This window comes from Primulina huaijiensis, chromosome 15, assembly GCF_012295235.1.
Source record: "Primulina huaijiensis isolate GDHJ02 chromosome 15, ASM1229523v2, whole genome shotgun sequence".
In the NCBI taxonomy this organism is placed as follows: Eukaryota; Viridiplantae; Streptophyta; class Magnoliopsida; order Lamiales; family Gesneriaceae; genus Primulina; species Primulina huaijiensis.
In genome coordinates, this window is record NC_133320.1 from 1,828,220 (window position 1) to 1,847,512 (window position 19,293).

Consider the following 19,293-nt stretch of genomic DNA (forward strand, 5'->3'; position numbering starts at 1 on the left):
TTTCGACTTACCCATGTATAGATGTTGAGAGTGGTGATATAAAGATTGCTTGGATAAAACATTGCTGAGTTTTTGTAGTTTCACGATCACAAAAACTCATTGAATCTTCTAATCACGACTCACGAGTATTCAAAATACGACAAAATCACGCATCAACTTTCCATATTCATTTGCTTCCCCTTAAAAGTGATAATGGATTTGAGTTGGGAGTTTGAAATCAAAAGAACCCAGATCAACTATCCAATTCCAAATGCACTCTAGCAAACAAACAAGGATAAATGTAAATTAAGGGGTTTATGTACTACGCATGCGTGCATCGGTTTCATAGAAAGGAAAACAATGTAGCACATATTACAGGACATATGTTCCAAGTTAAAAACAACAGAAATTTCGAAGAACTTAATTAGGCTATACAATTAGACTTGAGAATTTTGAAAAAAACGAGACAACTGGATTCCTGCTCCTAGTTGTTCTTTTCGTTTTCTTCAAACTGGGGCAGATGGCTTGGTTTCTGCACCAACTTCAATGCCTACTGCTACTGCTACCACTATAAGTTAGATTTAGATTTCACACCACCCTGGTTAAATGAACCGACGTCGGTTATATCCTCTTTAACTTGCACTCTGAGGCGATTCACTAGTATTTCCAAAGCTTCGGTCATCCACCAATATTGACAAACTTTTCTGGCTTCTCGTACACTAATCTGTCATATTTAAGACAACATGAAATCAGAATTTAGTCGAGGGAGCAGAGGGCCTTATAAATGTTCATGAGAAAAGTCGTGGAGTGTTACCCATGATCTTTGACGTGCATCTTTCTCGGGCCAAAATTCGAGTTGCTCTTTCACAAGTAATGGGAACATGTGACACTCGGAGCTGTTGTTCTTGTTCTTGATATTCCATTTACCCAATGTACACTGCATGACGACGACGCATAGATGGTGTGAGGATAGGTTCGATTTCGAACTTACAAGTAAAATCTCTAATTCAACTTACAATAAATTAATCAGTAGTACTATCATGCATGTACGAGGCATATCATATCATATCTATCTATCTATGCATTTTTTTAAATGTTCTTTAGCATGTCATACATGTCACAATTATAAACTTGAAAGGCCTTGGCTGAAGCCTCAAAATTACACGACTCCACTCTCTCTTTAGAACATTCATGTTGGAACTTTTCAATCATGTGTTACCTACAAAGATATACATATGGGATCTGAAATACTAACCTCAACATCGCCCACTACTCCGGCTTCCTCCACCGTTTCACGCAGTGCTGCGCTCTCAATCAACTCGTCCGTCTCCCAACCTCCCTAAAATTAAAATGTGTAGTACTTATATATTATAGATTCTCTTCAAATTAAACATTATAATTATCATTAAAAAAATAACAATATCATGATACTACCTTTGGAAACAGCATCCCTTTACCCTTTCTCTGTGATGTAATAACGAGAACTTCAATATCTTCCTCGTCCACCTGAGATTTTCCATTGATGCCTTTGTATCTGTAAGGAATACATCTGTACATAACATTAAATTAAGTACATGGTGAGACCAAAGTAGACAAGTACAAATTTCGAGTTGCAATAATTATGGAATATGAGATAAACTTAATAAAACAGTGGACTCCACGTGAAACATATACGTAAAATTATTATTATCATTATTATTATTGGAACCAAAACCATCAATTCCAGGAACGAAACCAATTAAAGACATAGTCTACATATAATTGCAGGCCATTGAAAATACGCGAACCACGTGACTGGTGGGTCTAAGTCTAAATTAACGTCATAATTAATTAATTGATCAATTTCCACATATAATAATAATAAAATAATGATTGGTTATAGATTAAAAATTGCATCCCAGAACCAACGGACTGAAATTTCTCAGAAGCTTCAATTACGATTGCCCCAAGATTCAGTCAAAGTAAACCGGAATTTCCCCGTAATTACACCCAATCAAACTGATTAAAGTACTCTGAAACATACACACACGCAAGAAAATTAATCACTTACGTACAACCAAAAATTTAGTTCTATGTAAGATATTAAATACAAACAAAATAATTTACTCGGGTAACTATGAATGCATTATATATGGAAAGTATTATTCCAGATGCATAAAATTTTCACACGAGAATTGATCATACGAAAGACGCTATCAACTAGAATACAGTAAAAGAAGAAGGAAAAAAATACCCATTGTGATTATTTTGGCATTGCTCGGATTGAAGCAGTCGGATGAAAATAATAATGCAGATAAAGTTAAGACTGCTACATGTTTTAGATTGTATTTTAATGTAAATATATATTTATATAAATATGCGCATAAAACGATTAAAAAACGAGAACATTAATCCGTTTCAGTGAATTATTTTGTGCTCGAAAACACAAAATCTATTGAAGTGCGGTGCGTGAAGAGAGACGAACCCGACAACTTGGCGATGGCCATGAAAATTATAACGCTGCTTATTTCTTCCAGTACGAGAAACAAGACCAACTATGTTCAATTCCATCAGGCGCAAAATCGAGAAAATATGAATGGCCGGGGGAATATGTCTTGAAGGTGATCCGGCGATAAATTTAATATTGTGGTTGCAGACACGAGAACGATGACATCTATCACATTTATTAATTTTCCCAATGCGAAAAAGGTTGGGGAAATAATGACAGTTTTTAAACATAAATTTATGACAAGAGGGAGGGCTTCACAAGCTATAAGGGTATTTATGGTAATTTGATCGTGCTGATCCAAACATGTGAGGTCTGACGGTGGGGATATTACATTTACTATAGGGTTGAATTTCCAGTATTTCTGCACATAAGGTTTGATAAGGACAGGGTTAAGAATAGTACATGGCTAAACTCTCACGTCTTTCGTGTAACATAAAAAGTAAACACATTTCCGGTTTTTATAATAAGATTACATAATGATTAACACATAAATCATAAAAAGAATTATTGAATCAAATAATGATAAAATAATATTATGTTTAATATGATTATTAAGAATGTGATAAATAATAATATTTTGATGAATTCCACATTTGCGACGGTGGTGGTCGGCCAGCGGTGTGATTGTCGGTCGGAGGCGTCGGCAGGAGGAGAGGGTGCTCGGCCGCTGCTGCGTCGGGGGACGGCCGGCGGCGGTCAGCCGGCAGGAGGAGGGGGTGGTTGGCAGCGGCGGCGGCGGTCGGCAACGGGGGTGGTCGGTGGCGTGCGGCGCCATCCGGTGACGGTCGGCGGTCGGTGGAGGGAAGTGGTGGTGAGTTTGGATTTAGGAGAAGGGTAAAATTGAAAAAATATGATGGATTAAGAGTAAGATAAATAATTTTAGGGGTGAAGAGTGATTATTTTATCTCAGTTAATATAACATAATCATTCATAGGAGGGATTGACTTGGTTAAATAATCACTCGTACCAAACAAGGGATAAGGTGGGTTAAAAATTCATAAACCCACCTTATCACCCCTACCGAACACTGCCTTATAGTTAGGATTTTTTCTAAGATTAGTTTTTTTAATCGCTTTTTGGAAATATATCAAAAGGATTAAGTATTTATTTGGTTTATTTTAGAAATTTCCTATTTCACAAGAAGGGCGTGAATTCTTTTTATTATTATTATTATTTTAACAACTCGAGCTGTAATGTTTAGGTAATATCCCGATTTTTACCATTTTTATGATGTACTGCCGTGTAATATCCCAAAAATAAGTGTTATATATGTGAAATGACATACAATCTCTCTTTTGAGGGAGAGACGTTAGTTCCAACCCATATAAAATCAATCATTTTCATCTCAATGTTGTAATAATAAAACATATTGAATCCTTATATTTGTTCAATTATTATGTTTCACCGTAGTCTTTCTTCCACCGGTGAAAGAGAATTTATTTAGCAAATTAGATGTGTTTATGTCCGAATTGAATACGATTAAAAGATTACTGAGACCAATTGTTATTAAATTTAGTCNTATTTATATATTGTCTTCCTTTTTGTTTTTTTTTTAATTAACTTTATATATTGTCTTATTGTAGAATTAAAGTGGTGGAGAGTACGTGTCCATGACCCAACACTTGTGTACTGCTTTTGTAGCTTGAATTTGTTACCAAATTGAACTAATATACACCTTTTGAATTCACCAAAATATTATTACTATTTAATTAATTTCGGTCCACAATTTTTTATTATAATAATCTTATATACGGCAATCAAATATTATAATAATTTTATATACGGCAATCCAACATCAGAATCCGAAAGATAACAGAGGGGATAAGACATAGTATATAAAATTAATAAAAAAATTTGGGATAATTTAAAAGTGAATGGTAACCATGCTTGCCAGTCCCAATATATATCCTTACTTCTCTATTGCATCTACTTAGAAGGAGTAAATCTTTTGTGAGACGGTTTCACGAATTTTTATATGTGAGACGGATCAACCCTACCGATATTCACAATAAAATGTAATACTCTTAGCATAAAAAGTAATAACTTTTCATGGATGACCCAAATAAGATATCTTTCTCACAAAATACGACTCGTAAGACCGTCTCACACAAGTTTTTGCCATTTATATAAGCTACCAAGGTTGTACTTGAAATTGTAGATTTAAAATCAAATCGATGGAATTCAGATATATTTTTTTAGTTTTAGAAAAGCAAAATCATAAACTTCAAATTCACTATTTGCATGTTTTTATAGTATTGTTTCATGTTAATTATGATGAATTTCAAGTTCACCCAATAATATAGACATTTGAAATCTATTATATTTCGTGTAACTATGTGTAAATAAGTAAAATAAAGATTTAAGATTTCATCTATTATTCATCGTTAACAATAAAATTATACTCCAGATCTACATATTTCAAATATATCCAATCAAACACAACCTTAAGAGTTTTTGAAGATATAGCCTCTAAAAGTTGAATGGCATTGACGATAGTCATAATTTGTCTATTGATGTTAAATTTTTTTTTTTACCCAAATTAAATATTATAGGTTTTGGACATAACGCATGTGATCTGCAGCTAGTGTAATAAATATCACATGGATTTTAAACTCTTGATCCTTGACTTAATCATTGATGCTACTCTTGGTTCCTAATTTGTTTATATATGTGGAAAATATGCAGCAGGTTGCATGTTGTGGATCGGATTGAATACATTAATAATATATATGTTTATTTCACAATTAATTAAATTAAAGTGCAATCGTTAGACGACACTGCATCAGACATAATACCCCAAAAAAAAAAAAAAAATTTGTTCCGGATAAAACATGGACGGACTTCTCGACAAGATGAGCCACAAGAAATAAATGTACACGAATGACTAGATATACCCAACCTTCATGACGAGTACTAACTATTTCACAAGTATTAGATCGATACACAAAATTCAATTTGAATTGTAGCGTTAAAGTTATACTTATAGAATATTACAGTAGACGATAATGATATATTTCAAATCTTTTAAGTAGTATGACAACGCTAACACCATATTTTCGGGATATCACTTTAATTTTGGTTTGATTTCTGTGTTTTGAACAGGTCCAATCCATACGACGACGACAATAGTCTGAAACCGCATACAAATCCGCCCACTATTGGAGAAAACTCGTCGCTTTTCTTTTGGACTCTTGGGAGTCTTTCTTAATTTGTATTTTCCACCACAACTTAAAAGCAATTTGATATAGACGCCATTTTATACAAATGGATAAACATTGACATTGACTTGTAAAACTTAATTACAAATAATGGCATTAATTAACAGAAGGTAATGGAATAATATTATGGTACTCGAGTTGTCTCCATTAACCATGATGAGATGTACAAGGAGATGCCGGATCAGGTGAATAAACATGATGATTACATAGGTTTGGTTTTAATTGTATTTATGAGAAAAATAATTATAATCGGAGGTTACATAAAGTCTGTTTTGATATAAGAAGTAAAAATAATTATTAAGTTTTTATTTTAAAAGAAATCAACTGGCTAAAGAAAATGAGGGTTTGATGATTTATTTAATTTTAATTTTATAAAAAAAAAAGTTAAGTATCATTTCCCCCTTGAAGTGCAAGTTCCAAAAACGGGTAGTGGAAGGAAAAATAATTTTTGGGCTCCAAGTTATAGTTATTCCTTAAAATTATATTTCTCTTGATGATAAGGTTTTGTTAAATAATTGATTAAGAGTTTTGATTTTCTAAACTTTTATAGAGATTGACTTTAGATGTGATTTAATATGATTAAAAATATTTATTTCTTCATAAAATCTATCTTACAATGATTTGTAGGTATCTAATCAAATAAACAATTATAGGAAAAAACATGTCTATTAATACGATGATCATATTTTACGCACAACAAAAAAAGAGAAGAAAAAGAACCGAAAGATAGAGATGAATATTCTCAGAGAGAAAATTAAGCAGTGGAGCGCCGCACGTTTGAAGATTATTATTTACAACTGTGTTGTCGTGATTGTGAAAAACATCTGAATACGATACTTGCGAAAATGTTGATTGAAGATTTAGTTTTATTGCTCTAGTTTTGACACATAGTTTGTGCATTTTTTTTATTATTTTATTGTTGTTTTTAGAATGCAATTTGATTATTTAACTTGTTAATAAAGATAATTTTTCATAGAATCACTAGTTTGTAAACCAAATTTTTTTTTCTATTGATATTTTGCTGTGAGGCATCACAAATATTTATACTTGTACATAATTATCTATGAATTAATTTTTATTTAAATTATTTATTTGTGTGTTTTATTATTCAGATACATGTTGTCACTAAATGTCATAATATTCCAGACAACATTAATATTTGCTACACAAAACATTTTTATCGGTAATGTTAAACATAATTCCTTTACATGTAGTGAGGTAAGTACTAGATAAATCAAATCTCAAACAACTTCTCAATTAAAAGTCCTACTTAATACATCATTTCTTTAAGCATAGTTAATTGGCTCATATATAATTGATGATTACACAAATTTAACATATGAAAACAATCTTTTGAACTTATAGTTCTTCCATATGATATCAAGTCCTAAAAAACATATACGAGATTCAATTATAACAAACATTTTTTAAAAAGAAAACCAAATACACTTTTTAAAAAAATTTGTAAGTATTCTGATCAGTGATTAAAATATATGAAGAGAATTAACCAAACGACAGCAATAATCTCACCCTTCATTATAATCATATTATAAACATTAAATGGCACTGTTGAAAGGGGCATCGTGCAATATTTTTTAATCATGTTTGTGGAAATTTGCTCTAATAATTTAGCATATCTTTCAAACAATATTATTTTGGACGATAGCAAACGGGAGTCCAGACAAAATGACTATAATGATGACTAGATAGATCCATTTTTTGTTATTATGCTTCTTCTGTCCTTTTCTTTTTTAAAGTTTTCTTTTTATTTATGAATATTGTAAAATCTATTAGGGTTTATATGTTATACTTTAAAAACTTTCAATTATTCTAAAGAATAGTGGTAAGTTAATTAATGAGAACTAAAACGTTTTGATTGAAATAATTGTTGTAAATTGTGAATAACAGTAGAAAACGTTAGGCCATGGACGTGATAAGATTCTCAAGGCTTCGTGTGAATTATCATAGACAGTTGTAAGGAAAACATGTGATATTATATATATATATATATATATATATAGACACACACACACACACACACACACACACACAAAAGATCAATGGGCTCAGTGTTGGGCCTTTTAACCCTGACATGAAAGTAGGCTCAAGTGTGTTTTTATTTTTATTGACACACTAGCTAATTGACGTGGCTTGCCTACAACATCTAATTGGGCTGGCGATTAATAAAAAATAATGTTAAGATGTTTGAAATTTGGTTATTATCATTTCATCTCCACGGAGTTAGCTCTCCGAGTAAATCTGCCGTTTTACTGTCAATAATTATCCTCCCCAGGAAAAATTATAGCGATCCAGCAGATAAATTGAAGTTTTTCTAATCAAAGAAATCTCATTTTCATAGTTAGTCCCTCGTTCTTTGGTCGTTATTTTAGTTCCAATATTTGTTTCAATTTCAAGTTCGTTGTCATATAATTTTGTTTATTGAGTAATTGAAGCATATTTTATGAACTGTTACTGTTTATATCAAAGAAGCTAAATTGATTTTCTTTGCTTTTAAGGTAAAGATGAGGAAAGGATGTATAGACAGGAAACATTTGTATTTTCTTCTTTTATTCATCTTAGTAGTTTTGTTAACGAGGGATTTAATTTTTAGGGGAATCTCATATTTTTGGGAAATTAGACGGAAAAAAAATCAGATTTAATTGCTTGATGTATTCTGTATTTATTAAATTGTTCATATATTTTTGTTTCTTGAAGATTTGTGAAGTGGTTTTTGCTTGTGAATTGGTTTTACGATGAAAGCTTTGTTCTTGGCAAAAATGAGTCTCCTTTATTATTACGTGTTTCTTGAGTTGTTAATGAAAAATAAATTTTTTTCAGCTGTTTAGTTAAACTTTATCATAGTTTGCATCGCAGAGAAATTTTATCTAGAGTTAAATTGGGTGTAAGATCACAATGCCTCCGCAACTAGCAATGATCCATGTATATTGTTTTCATTTCGCACGCGGTTCGTGTTTCTCCCTCTTGTTATGTCTTGAAAGGGCATCTCATAAAGCTAAAAGGTGTGGTTCATGGGTAGCTAAAATTGGAGCTGCACTTGTGACCCCCAAAACACTTTCTCAATCAGCATTCCTCAGATATGATGCGGGATACCTGTTTGAGGCTCTTTCGTTCATGTTGATAATTCTTCCCATTGTTGTTTGAAACTTAAGAGATCGAGGTATGGCTACCATGTTATATGAGGGAATGTAGAATCCAACTCCTTTCATTACAACCGAAGCACAGGGATGTCCAACATCCAAGAGTTGAGTCTATCATTCTGAAAGGTGCAGAATGAAAGGTAGGGACTCTAAGGCTCGAAGGCGAGGATGGACCTCTGAGGCCCTAACATGGCTGAAGAGATACGAATGTACTTGCTGGTAGGGAGGAGATAGCCATACACATATTGGATGGATACAGGAGAAATACCATAGCAAAAGGTGGATTCACATAGTGACCTAACTATAGTACGTAGCTACTGAGCTAATGTTAGAACTTTTCCTTTGGTAGGAAGAAGGAACAGACAGTGTAGCGGTCAGGGGGTCTCCGGGGATATGATGAGGTCCAGCACTGATTCCGAAAATTCCTTCTAATCTATATGTTGCTCTACGAGAAAGCAAGAAAAACTGCTGCTCTCAGTATTTAACACTAATATTTGGTTTTAATATTCAGATATTGAGCTTCTCTTGCATTAACGTGGTACAAATTGTGAGGTATGAAAACCACGTTTCACCCAAAAATTTATTCTAATCTCCCTTCTGTTCTACCAGAAAGCTAGAAGAAATGCTGCTCTCAGCATCTCACCACTGATTATTTGGCTTCGATATTCAAATATTGAGCTAATATGTTGAGTGTCTTTGTATTCAGATGTACATTTAGTAACGCGCCTCTTGCATTAACATACTACAAATTGTGAAATATGAAAAACCACTTTTCTCCCAAAATCCCCTTCTAATCTACTTTTTGCTCTCATAGAATGCAAGAGAAATGCTGCTCTCAGCATCTCACCACTAATATTTGGCTTCCATATTTAAATATTGTGCTGATATGGTAAGGAAGTGTATTTGTATTTAACCGTACATAATAATGGAAGAAAATCTTCTACAACATTTCCTGTTACAACAATTATTGGTTGCACATGTATCAAATTTCAACTGATTTTTTAACTGTATCATAAATCACACCAATAAAAACTCTACACATAGCAATGTTACAGGAAATTTTGTAGAGGATTTTTTTTCCATAATGTGCCTCTTGCATAGTTGCATTAACATGCTACAAATTGTTAAGTATGAAGAACCACGTTTCTCAATTCTTGAGTTAGAATCTGGGTGTTGTGCCATTGGTCCCATTTCCTTATTATTCTGATGAGTTTTTGCTGTCATGCCATTAACACCGGCTATCTTTGTTTCATTATGAAATAGTCATTTTGATTTGAAACAATGTATCGCAAACAGCTGTCTTTGCTGCTGGTACTGTGGTGGTTTTTACGGAAACTTATTCAAGATACTGTAAAATTTTTATCACGATGTGTGTATATTGTCAAGTACATTTTGTATGCTTCCTGGTTGTTGATTTCTCTTGTTGCACCAAATAGATCAATTTCTAGTTGTTTCTTCTCTTTGGCCTTTAAATGTGTTTCTTCGGCTAGACATCTATCAATGCATTAGATTATTCAATTTGCAGCCATGTCTTTAAATTTACACAGATGCAAAACTCTAAAATGGACTCTGAGAGGGCAATACACAAAGGCGGATGCCACTGCAAGAGAGTGAGATGGCAAGTACGAGCTCCAAAGAGTGTTGTAGCCTGGCAATGCAATTGCACAGATTGCTCGATGAGAGGGAACACTCACTTTATCGTCCCATCGCAGCGGTTTGAAATAGACGAAGATTCTAAACAGTTTCTAACAACTTATACTTTTGGCACACACACAGCGAAGCATACATTCTGCAGAGTCTGTGGCATAACTTCATTCTATATCCCAAGGTCGAACCCGGATGGTGTTGCAGTTACATTCAGATGTGTAGACCCTGGAACACTGACTCATGTCGAGATCAGGAAATTTGATGGAAGTAATTGGGAAGGATCATACAGCCAGACGGGCATTTGGGCGTGTTCGAAAATGGATGCATAAATTATGTCGAATAATGTTATTAAGGACTAATATATAGTATAACATCTAAGTTTTGTCCCCCAGAAATATATCGTGTTTCCATGTACTCATATGAAATCCTGAGTCTTGCTCGTGATTGTATTGCTTATATTACTGTTTTATCCACATATACTGTCTGTTGCGTGAAATTTGTTGGAGTTTGTACCAGATAAAAAAAATGATTGTTATATATAAATTCCAGATTTGGGAAAAAATACATGTAAGAAAATTATCAAAGTAAAGAAATTATATTTTCAGTTCCGTAATTTTTATGTTTAATTTTTGGTCTATATGTCGATTAGTTTATTATTTTAGTTCATTATCTAACATTTTTAAATCTTTTCTTAATCGTAGCACTGATATTGCACTATCAGAAATAGGGATGGAACGGGGCGGGGGCGGGGGCGTTTTTGCCATCCCCATCCCCAATTCCATCCTTACCCCATACCCGTCTCGATCCCTTCTTTTTCGGGGATCAACTTCCCATCTTCGTCTCCATCCCCGTTTAAAAAATATTAATATGACAAGATGATGACGAATTCGGAGATTTTCTCAAACCAAAACTTATTATTATCTATTATTATNCCCGTACCCGCCCCGAACTACATTGGAGATTTAAAAAAATCCTCGAATCCAAAACCAAACCCGAAAAAATCAGGAATCCACATCCCCGTTTCGGGTTTTCTTTTGGGAAAAGTTGTCATCCCTAATCAGAAAATGATTAGATGTTATTGAAAAATGTTCGAATACTGATGACATATCTTATGTCATGTCACCGCTCTGGTGAAAAATTATCAAAATTTTAAAAATATAAGTTAGTGGTATAAAATTATGAATTGGACGATGACATAACCCAAAAAAATATGCAAGCTACGATCAAAACTGTAATTTTTTCTATACATGTATATTATATTTTTTTCAAACTAGAATCGAATATCTAGGTCGAATGGGAAAAATCAATCATCATACTATGTAATATTTGATTTTTCCCATAAGCACTTTGTTTAAAAATATATATAGATATATATTTAAATATATATAAAATTATATTTGATATTTTGATTATATGTATGATGTTGTTTAGATTTTAGAACTTTGGTGAATTTTTTGTTATCTATATATATTTAAGATTTTTAAAATTTAAAATATAGTTTTTACTATATTATATAATATAATAGTATTCCGGTCCGATTGTCCAGTTGAACTTAAAGGTTGAATCGCTATTTTAAAGTAGACTGATCTAATTTTGACTTATGAAAACATTTATTTATGATTCGTTTGGACAAATATTTTAAAAACGTTTTAAATATTAGTGAAAATAACTTAGAATGTGTGTATTGATAATATTTTTATAAAATATTTTGAAAAAATATTTTTAAAAAGTGCTATCTAAGTATACAATTTAGAGACGTTTGTTGATGTTTTTAGAATAAAATGCATATTAAACTAGAATTAAAAGGTATTTTTTTATATAAAATTTTTGTCCAAACACATTTTTAATAATTTTATTTTTTAAAATAGTTGTCCAAACATCTTTAGTACGTTTTATAAAATAATTGTTCAAATATATATTTATATTTAAAGCAACTTTTTTTAAAAATATTATAAAACTTTTTTAAATAACACTATTATTTATAAATACTTATTCAAATAAATTCTCAATAGTTTCCTCACTCCATTCCATTATTTTTTTTGATGAATATTGTTAGCTATTTAATGGAACCAAATGTTTCGGGCCCTTCCACGTTAGCATCAGGTCGACTTCTAGTCGCCGCTTCCGACTCCAATGTTTATTTGGATAATTCTCATTCTAATAATTTTGTCTAATCTCTGGTTAACCACCAGCAATTCAACTGCCCAGATTCGTCTCGTAAACTCTGTAAGCTTGCCTTAACCTCCAGTTCAAGATGACTAAACAATTTCTTTGTGCAAATAAATGGCTCATTTCGTGAAACGGGATCAACTTCTAACCTCAAATCATCCGCGCAATGCAGTTAACCTCAACCGAAATTTTCAGAATTTGAGTTCTTTGCAAACAACTTGGACTCCCCAGATCTTTTAAACCCTCAACCGTTCACCAAGAGTTTGCATTTCGGAAAGATTTCGAGCTATTTTTCAGTGCGAAGCAATGAAATCCGAGTGAGAAAGGAAGTCACTTTTCACGAGCTTAAAAAATGGAGCCTACATTTCTTGGTCTTCACACGAACAGAAAGAATCCCAAAAAGGTTTATCGCTTCCACACGTTCGCGGAACCGGGCTGCCCCGTTTCTCTGAGCGGTGCCTTTCGCGATAACATCCGCCATTTTCTTCGAGAATCTGCGGTTCTCGAGGATTACGATGTGGAGGGAATGCCCGTTTGGTGTACTTTTTTGGTTTACGAGAGCAAGGGCGTCGTACTTCCACTGTTTACAGTTGAAGAAAATGTGAAGCATTCTAATAGGCCCTTCTGTGATTACTGCCGCTGCGCTGGTTAGTGAAAAAAATGGAGTCCCTTTTGTTTATTCTATTTGTTGTGGACCAGGCTTCGCGTGAATTTGATGTGGGGTTTGTGTTTTATTTTTTATTTTTTGTTCGTGCAAGCAATGTTATGCTGTTTTTATCCTTTGTTAATTTTAGTAACGCAGGGTGGAGCAACCATTTCGTGTCAAAAAGAAAGTACCATTTTATAATTCCAGTTGATGATGAGTGGAATAAGTCTCTTGATGAGGGTGCTTTTGATCTTCAATCTCACTTCTTGCATGGTTTGATTCACTGCAATGGATTTGGGCATTTACTCTGCATAAATGGGATTGAAGGGGGTTCTAAGATCATCTGTGGTAGAGAACTCATGGATCTCTGGGACCGTATCTGCACCAGCTTACATGCTCGGTAATGAGATCTCTATACTTTCAATTTTGCATTTTCCGTTCTGATTGATATGTGAATATGTGATGATCTGTATATGAACATGGTTACTAGATTTTGACTCCACGGTAATGAATATCTAATGCTGGTTTTCTTAAAAATATTGAATTACATATTTAAGAAATCCCTTATAGATTTTGCCTTTCTAAATCTTCTCAGATATAGATAGAATTGATGATTGTATATAGATAAAGTAGATTGCATGGTTTTGCTAATTGTGAATTTTAAGCTCTATAACAGATGTTAAATAGATTTTTTTAAAAAAAATTCTTATTGATCCATGTCTGATCCCACACGAGATCAAACGTATGATTTTAGTTGATTGAGATTGGAGGTTGGTTTTAGATCTTATGAATTGTTAACAAAGGAAGCTTATTATCAATTTATTACTGATTATATGATTATCCCACAGGCCACGGTCCGCTAGAGAAATCATGGTTTGAACCTTCCCAAATATATGATGGATATTCTTGTATGATGTGATCAGACAAGGAAGAAGTACTGAAAACAAATAATTGTTTCGTTTCAGTATCATAATTTGTAATTCTCAAGCTGCTGACAGAAGTCTAATCGCATTAAGTTTGGTTATAGGATGACAAAAGCATTTATTTGTTATATGGTTTTAACAGTTAAAATATGTTTGAGAAAAAGTTATCATAAAGCAGAAGTGCAGTCACATGACTTAATTGCTCTATAGATTTTCAGAGTTCTCAGTTGCTTCATTAGATACAATTACTTCATTGTCATTGAAGATGAATCAAAAGAACATTTTCAGTTTCTTGGATGAAATATTCTAATAAATTGTTTTGTAGGAAAATCTCGGTGGAGGATGCTTCCAAGAAGCATATGATGGATCTCCGCCTGCTTTATGGAGTTGCTTATGGACATTCCTGGTTTGGTAGATGGGGATACCAATTCTGTCATGGAAGCTTTGGCGTGAAGTGGCATAACTATGAAAAGGCTTTAAATATTCTCAGCTCCTTAGAGCTGGATCAAGTAATTGATGATCTCAGTTTCACAAATGGATTCACGTTTATTAAACAGATTATCCAGCAGTACAGAAATCTTAGTGAGGCCAGTTTGGTTACAGTTCGAGATCTCTTCAGATTCATTCTTACTTTGAAGATGAAAACTCCTGCCGAAAATCGTACAACCATTTCTGCAGCAATTTCACAATGTTCTCGGAAAAACTCGCGCTTTTTTGCATCTGTCAAGGTTTGTTCATGGAAAATTTCCACTGGAACTCCTATTAAGAACTGTCCATTTGCCAAAGAAAAATCCTTCAAATGCAGAAAATTTTCCAATCTTGCTGCTAACATGGCTAGTAGATGGCCGGTTAGGAGACTCGAGCATGCCGCAGGTGTCATTGTTGATGCCTTGAAAGAAAAGAGAGAAGAGAGCAAAGGCTGCCATAATGGGATGACCAGACAAGAGGTTCGTGATGCAGCCCGTCTGCATGTTGGTGATACAGGGTTGATAGATCACGTGCTGAAAGCCATGCACAATGTCATTGTTGGAAAGTACGTTATTCAACGAGCTGTGAACCGATCCACTAAAGTGCTGGAATATAGCATTCAAGATCTCAACAGTGTCAAATTTGGGGCCTGTCCGGCAACAGTTTCAAAGACATTTCATACATTTGGTATTGTTCCTGGAAAAAACATTTATGAAGATCTGTACCTTTTCTATACCTATTTGTTCAGGGACTATCCGAAGTTTGAATCTGTTCAACTTGCTGTTCAAACCATTCTCTGTAGTAAACTTTTTGTGAAGGAGTGGCATTTTAGAGATGAAGAGGACGACTTATTAAGGTTTGTCTGTAGATTAACTATAAGTTCACTTAACTTAAATACCGAACTTTTTCCAAATTTTCCTCTCCAGGAATTCATTATAGTTCCACCCTACTCTTACCATTGGTGATTTAAAACTGTCGGTGCAGAATGCCTTGAGGGACACTTACTTTGTCACTGAAAGACTAGTGGTGACTGATGTCGTGGAGTTGGAGCGAATGGAGGATGATGAGGTTCTTTTTGGGATTATTGAGTCGGGTAGTCAGCTTTCGGTGAGGGGTTTTGGGTTGGACAATGAATCGGATTTGAGATACGAAGGGGGAACCGAGAACTGGACAGTAAGATGCAAGTGTGGAGCTGAAGATGATGATGGAGAAAGAATGGTGTCATGCGACATATGTGAGATATGGCAACATACCCGTAGCAACGGTGTTGAAGGCACAGATACCGTGCCAAGGTTGTTTGTATGTGATGTTTGTCGCAGTAACCTTGCTCCCGTAAAGACACCATGTGGGCTTGGGTTCGAGTGGGATCAATCGTACAAGGTTCCAATGGTGCTTCCCCATATGCCTGAGCTTAACATGGGGTCACTGTATTGTAAATAGTTTTGATAGTTGAGAAATTCTTCAGTCGAGGAAACGATTTTTGTGGACCTATGTAGGCTTTAAGACAAGTAATTACTGCATAGCTCATTAAATTTCTTGATTGTACAATGTTCTGTAACAAATCTTGTAGGCATCAAGACAAGTAATTAATTCAGGTGCATCGATGGACAGTGACAGTGATTTGGCCCTTGTGGTCTGATTGTCTAACTTGTCGTAGCGTTAGTATTTTCAGTATTTCTCATATATAGTAAATTTTGAGTTTTTTTAAACTGCATAAAAATAAATATTTTTTTTTTTATGAATTTTGAAAACTTGAAAAATATGTTTGGGTGATTTATGATTTAGTTTGTCTTATAATAAAATTATGGTACCAAATATAAAACTTTACAAAAATATCTTTAATTTGGAAATTTTATTCAAAAAGACACATTTAGCAAGATATTTTTTAAAAGAGAAAACTGTACTCTTGGTCATCAAGTCCTCACTTGATCAAGAAAAGTGGTAAACCAAAAATTATAATCAATTTTGTTGGTAAATTAAATTTTCCCATTAAATAATGAATAGCACCACTTCACCAAAAGATACGTTCCCTTGATCAAAGTTATATAATTATTATTTCATTCCCATTAATTATAATTATTATTTTTAAAAAAAAAATTGGAATTTAATTATATATATAGAAGATTTATTTCATACCGTATTGTTGACTTGTTAAATGTATGGGAAAGGACGGGTCGATCAAGTTAATAGAATTTTCGATATTTTCCATAATTACATTTGTGACATCATGCATTAATTTCTTTAGTCAATATATATAATATAATATCGTGCATTTTTTTACGCGTTAATTGAACCTAAACTCGTGCATGCATGAAACCATAATATTAGTCAAAAATTAAAGTACGTACACGATGGCGTGAGATGTTTGAATATATGATATATAAATTTGGTTGGCCACCTTTTATTAAAGAGGAACAAAATTAATTTCGTCAAATAAAACGTCCTAGCTTAATTTGTTTGGGGCTTGAACAAATTAATTAATTTTTAATTGCTATAAATTTATATAGTACTACTAATTATTATAATATTTAAAAATATGAGATTCATTGTATAATTATTAGTACATCTACTGGAATTAATAATGCGTACCTATATGAATTATTATTTTTAATTAATAGTGTGATTAAAGTTGAGAAAAATGAAGGTGAATGCGTCGTCGGTTGAACTTGACGCCGCCAAACAAAGAAATAACGGCTGCACACAACTGTAAGATTTGAACAATATACTTAGACTTTTCAAATTAACCTGATACATTAACCTCGTCAAAAAAGAAATTTTGTGGAAACATACTGTGAAGTTCACATGAAATGTGATCGAAACCCCCAAGCAACCCACCACCCCACCAAGGTCCCCATTTTGTCTATAAATATTTGTCACATAAAACATGCGCCATAAGATATCTGTGGTGAAAAAGGAACAAAAACATGGAAAGAAAACAAAACATTAACAAGTTAAATTACAAGAAACCAGGAAACTTCATCGGCAATCAGGCCTGCAAGAAGCACCCCAAACACAAGCAATCACCTGGGGTTTGCTCCATTTGCCTAGGAGAAAGGCTTTCCAAAGTATATAATAGTACCAGAAGCTCTCATAGACTTGCGAGATCTTCATCATCTTCTTCTAGTTCCTATCTCTCTTCTTTATCTTCATTGAGTGATTCCTCATATTCGTCTCCGTTTGTGAGTTATACTTGTCACTTAGACTTGGAACCTAAAAAATCCATCAGGGTTTTCAAGAATGTAGGCCAAACTGTGATCAAGAAGAGTAGGTCGATGAACTTTGGGTTGTGGAGAAGAAAAGAGGAGGCTTCCGTGGATGAAAACAAAGGTAAGAACATCGACATTAAACGAGGGTTTTGGTCGAAATTGCTGCCGAGCAAAAGTAGAGCATTGATGCAGTCTAACACCATGCGAGAAAGGGTGATTCAAGAAGTTCTTTAGTATAGATTTGTGTAGATTAAATGTGATGGACAACAAGGTTTCACTATCTAGATCAAAATATGTTTAGATGGGTGACAAGCCGAAAGAAACAGGATACAAGTACAGGGATATACACCATCCATTAACGAACGTGTTCATAATTCATTAATTATTTTTTCTATTCGTTTGATATATTTATTGGTAAAAAAATTTGTGTTAGCTTTGTAATATGGATCAATGCCCGAAAATTTTATCAATGAAAGATTTCTCTTATTCTATTATTTTACATTACATTTTTTTATTCTTCTTTTTGGGTGCTAGAATATTATACGACCGACGCAAGGAAACTTTGAATAAAATGAAAAGGGAAAAAAATAAAAAGAAAATTACAAAGCATGAATTAGTCCTATGTTTAGACATGCATATGACATCATACCTAGTGAAATGATATTTTATTGTGATTATTTTTTTTAAAAAAATAATTCAGGTAATATTATACATAGAAATTTGAAATATATTTCTACAATTTGATTCCCCAATTTTTAGCCTCAAAATATTTGTGGCGCCCCAAACCTCGCCACGTAATCATACAACATGTGACGTCATATGCATAAAAATTTTCTCCTTTCAACGACGTAATAATATAATGCATATACGATAAAATAGTGCAATCACCACACTATCTATGTTAATGCAGCAGAAACAGTATAATAAATACACACATACAATTCAAATAAGACAATAAACTATATTGTCTCTATCTACTATCAACTACAGGACTGTTTGACTAGACACACCTAGTCCTTCACCACTATTCTGTCTCACAGCAGAGTCCTGTAACCTGTCCAACAGAAACAGCCCCCAAAGGGTGAGCATACACAACAATCATCATCGTAATACATAACAGTTATATTATCAACAATATAAAATATAACTGGAATGATAACAGAAATACTCCCTTTGCTGTCTCTGGACAATCAAATCACCAACGATATCAACGTCATCACTCCCATACTACTGCAACAACAACATCGACGATACGTCGCACCCCAACACCGGCGACAGCAATATCGTCGAACGAATAACATCAACGATACGTCGCACCCCTACTCCGGCGACAGCAATATCGTTGAACGAATAACATCGACGATACGTCGCACCCCAACACCGGCGACAGC

General features: G+C 33.6%; 1 protein-coding gene and 2 pseudogenes across 2 annotated transcripts; 2 read left to right on the top strand and 1 right to left on the bottom strand.

Annotated features, from left to right (window-relative positions):
* Positions 1 to 285: 285 nt before the first annotated feature.
* LOC140958306 (nudix hydrolase 21, chloroplastic-like) lies at positions 286 to 2,693 on the bottom strand. Of its 2 annotated transcripts, none has more exons than XM_073415707.1 (5): positions 2,444 to 2,693; positions 1,414 to 1,513; positions 1,235 to 1,318; positions 794 to 916; positions 286 to 703 (listed from the first exon to the last, which is right to left on the bottom strand). In XM_073415707.1, the coding sequence occupies exons 1-5, from the start codon at positions 2,527 to 2,529 to the stop codon at positions 548 to 550; spliced, it is 549 nt and encodes a 182-aa protein (XP_073271808.1). In that variant the 5' UTR covers positions 2,530 to 2,693; the 3' UTR covers positions 286 to 547. The 2 variants fall into 2 exon arrangements, with proteins under 2 accessions (XP_073271808.1, XP_073271807.1); XM_073415706.1 differs by having other exon boundaries at positions 1,414 to 1,528; positions 2,444 to 2,690.
* A 5,200-nt stretch (positions 2,694 to 7,893) lies between these two features.
* On the top strand, positions 7,894 to 11,103 carry LOC140959579 (uncharacterized; annotated as a pseudogene).
* Positions 11,104 to 12,638: 1,535 nt separating this feature from the next.
* Positions 12,639 to 16,273, top strand: LOC140958740 (PHD finger protein MALE MEIOCYTE DEATH 1-like; annotated as a pseudogene).
* Positions 16,274 to 19,293: the final 3,020 nt, after the last annotated feature.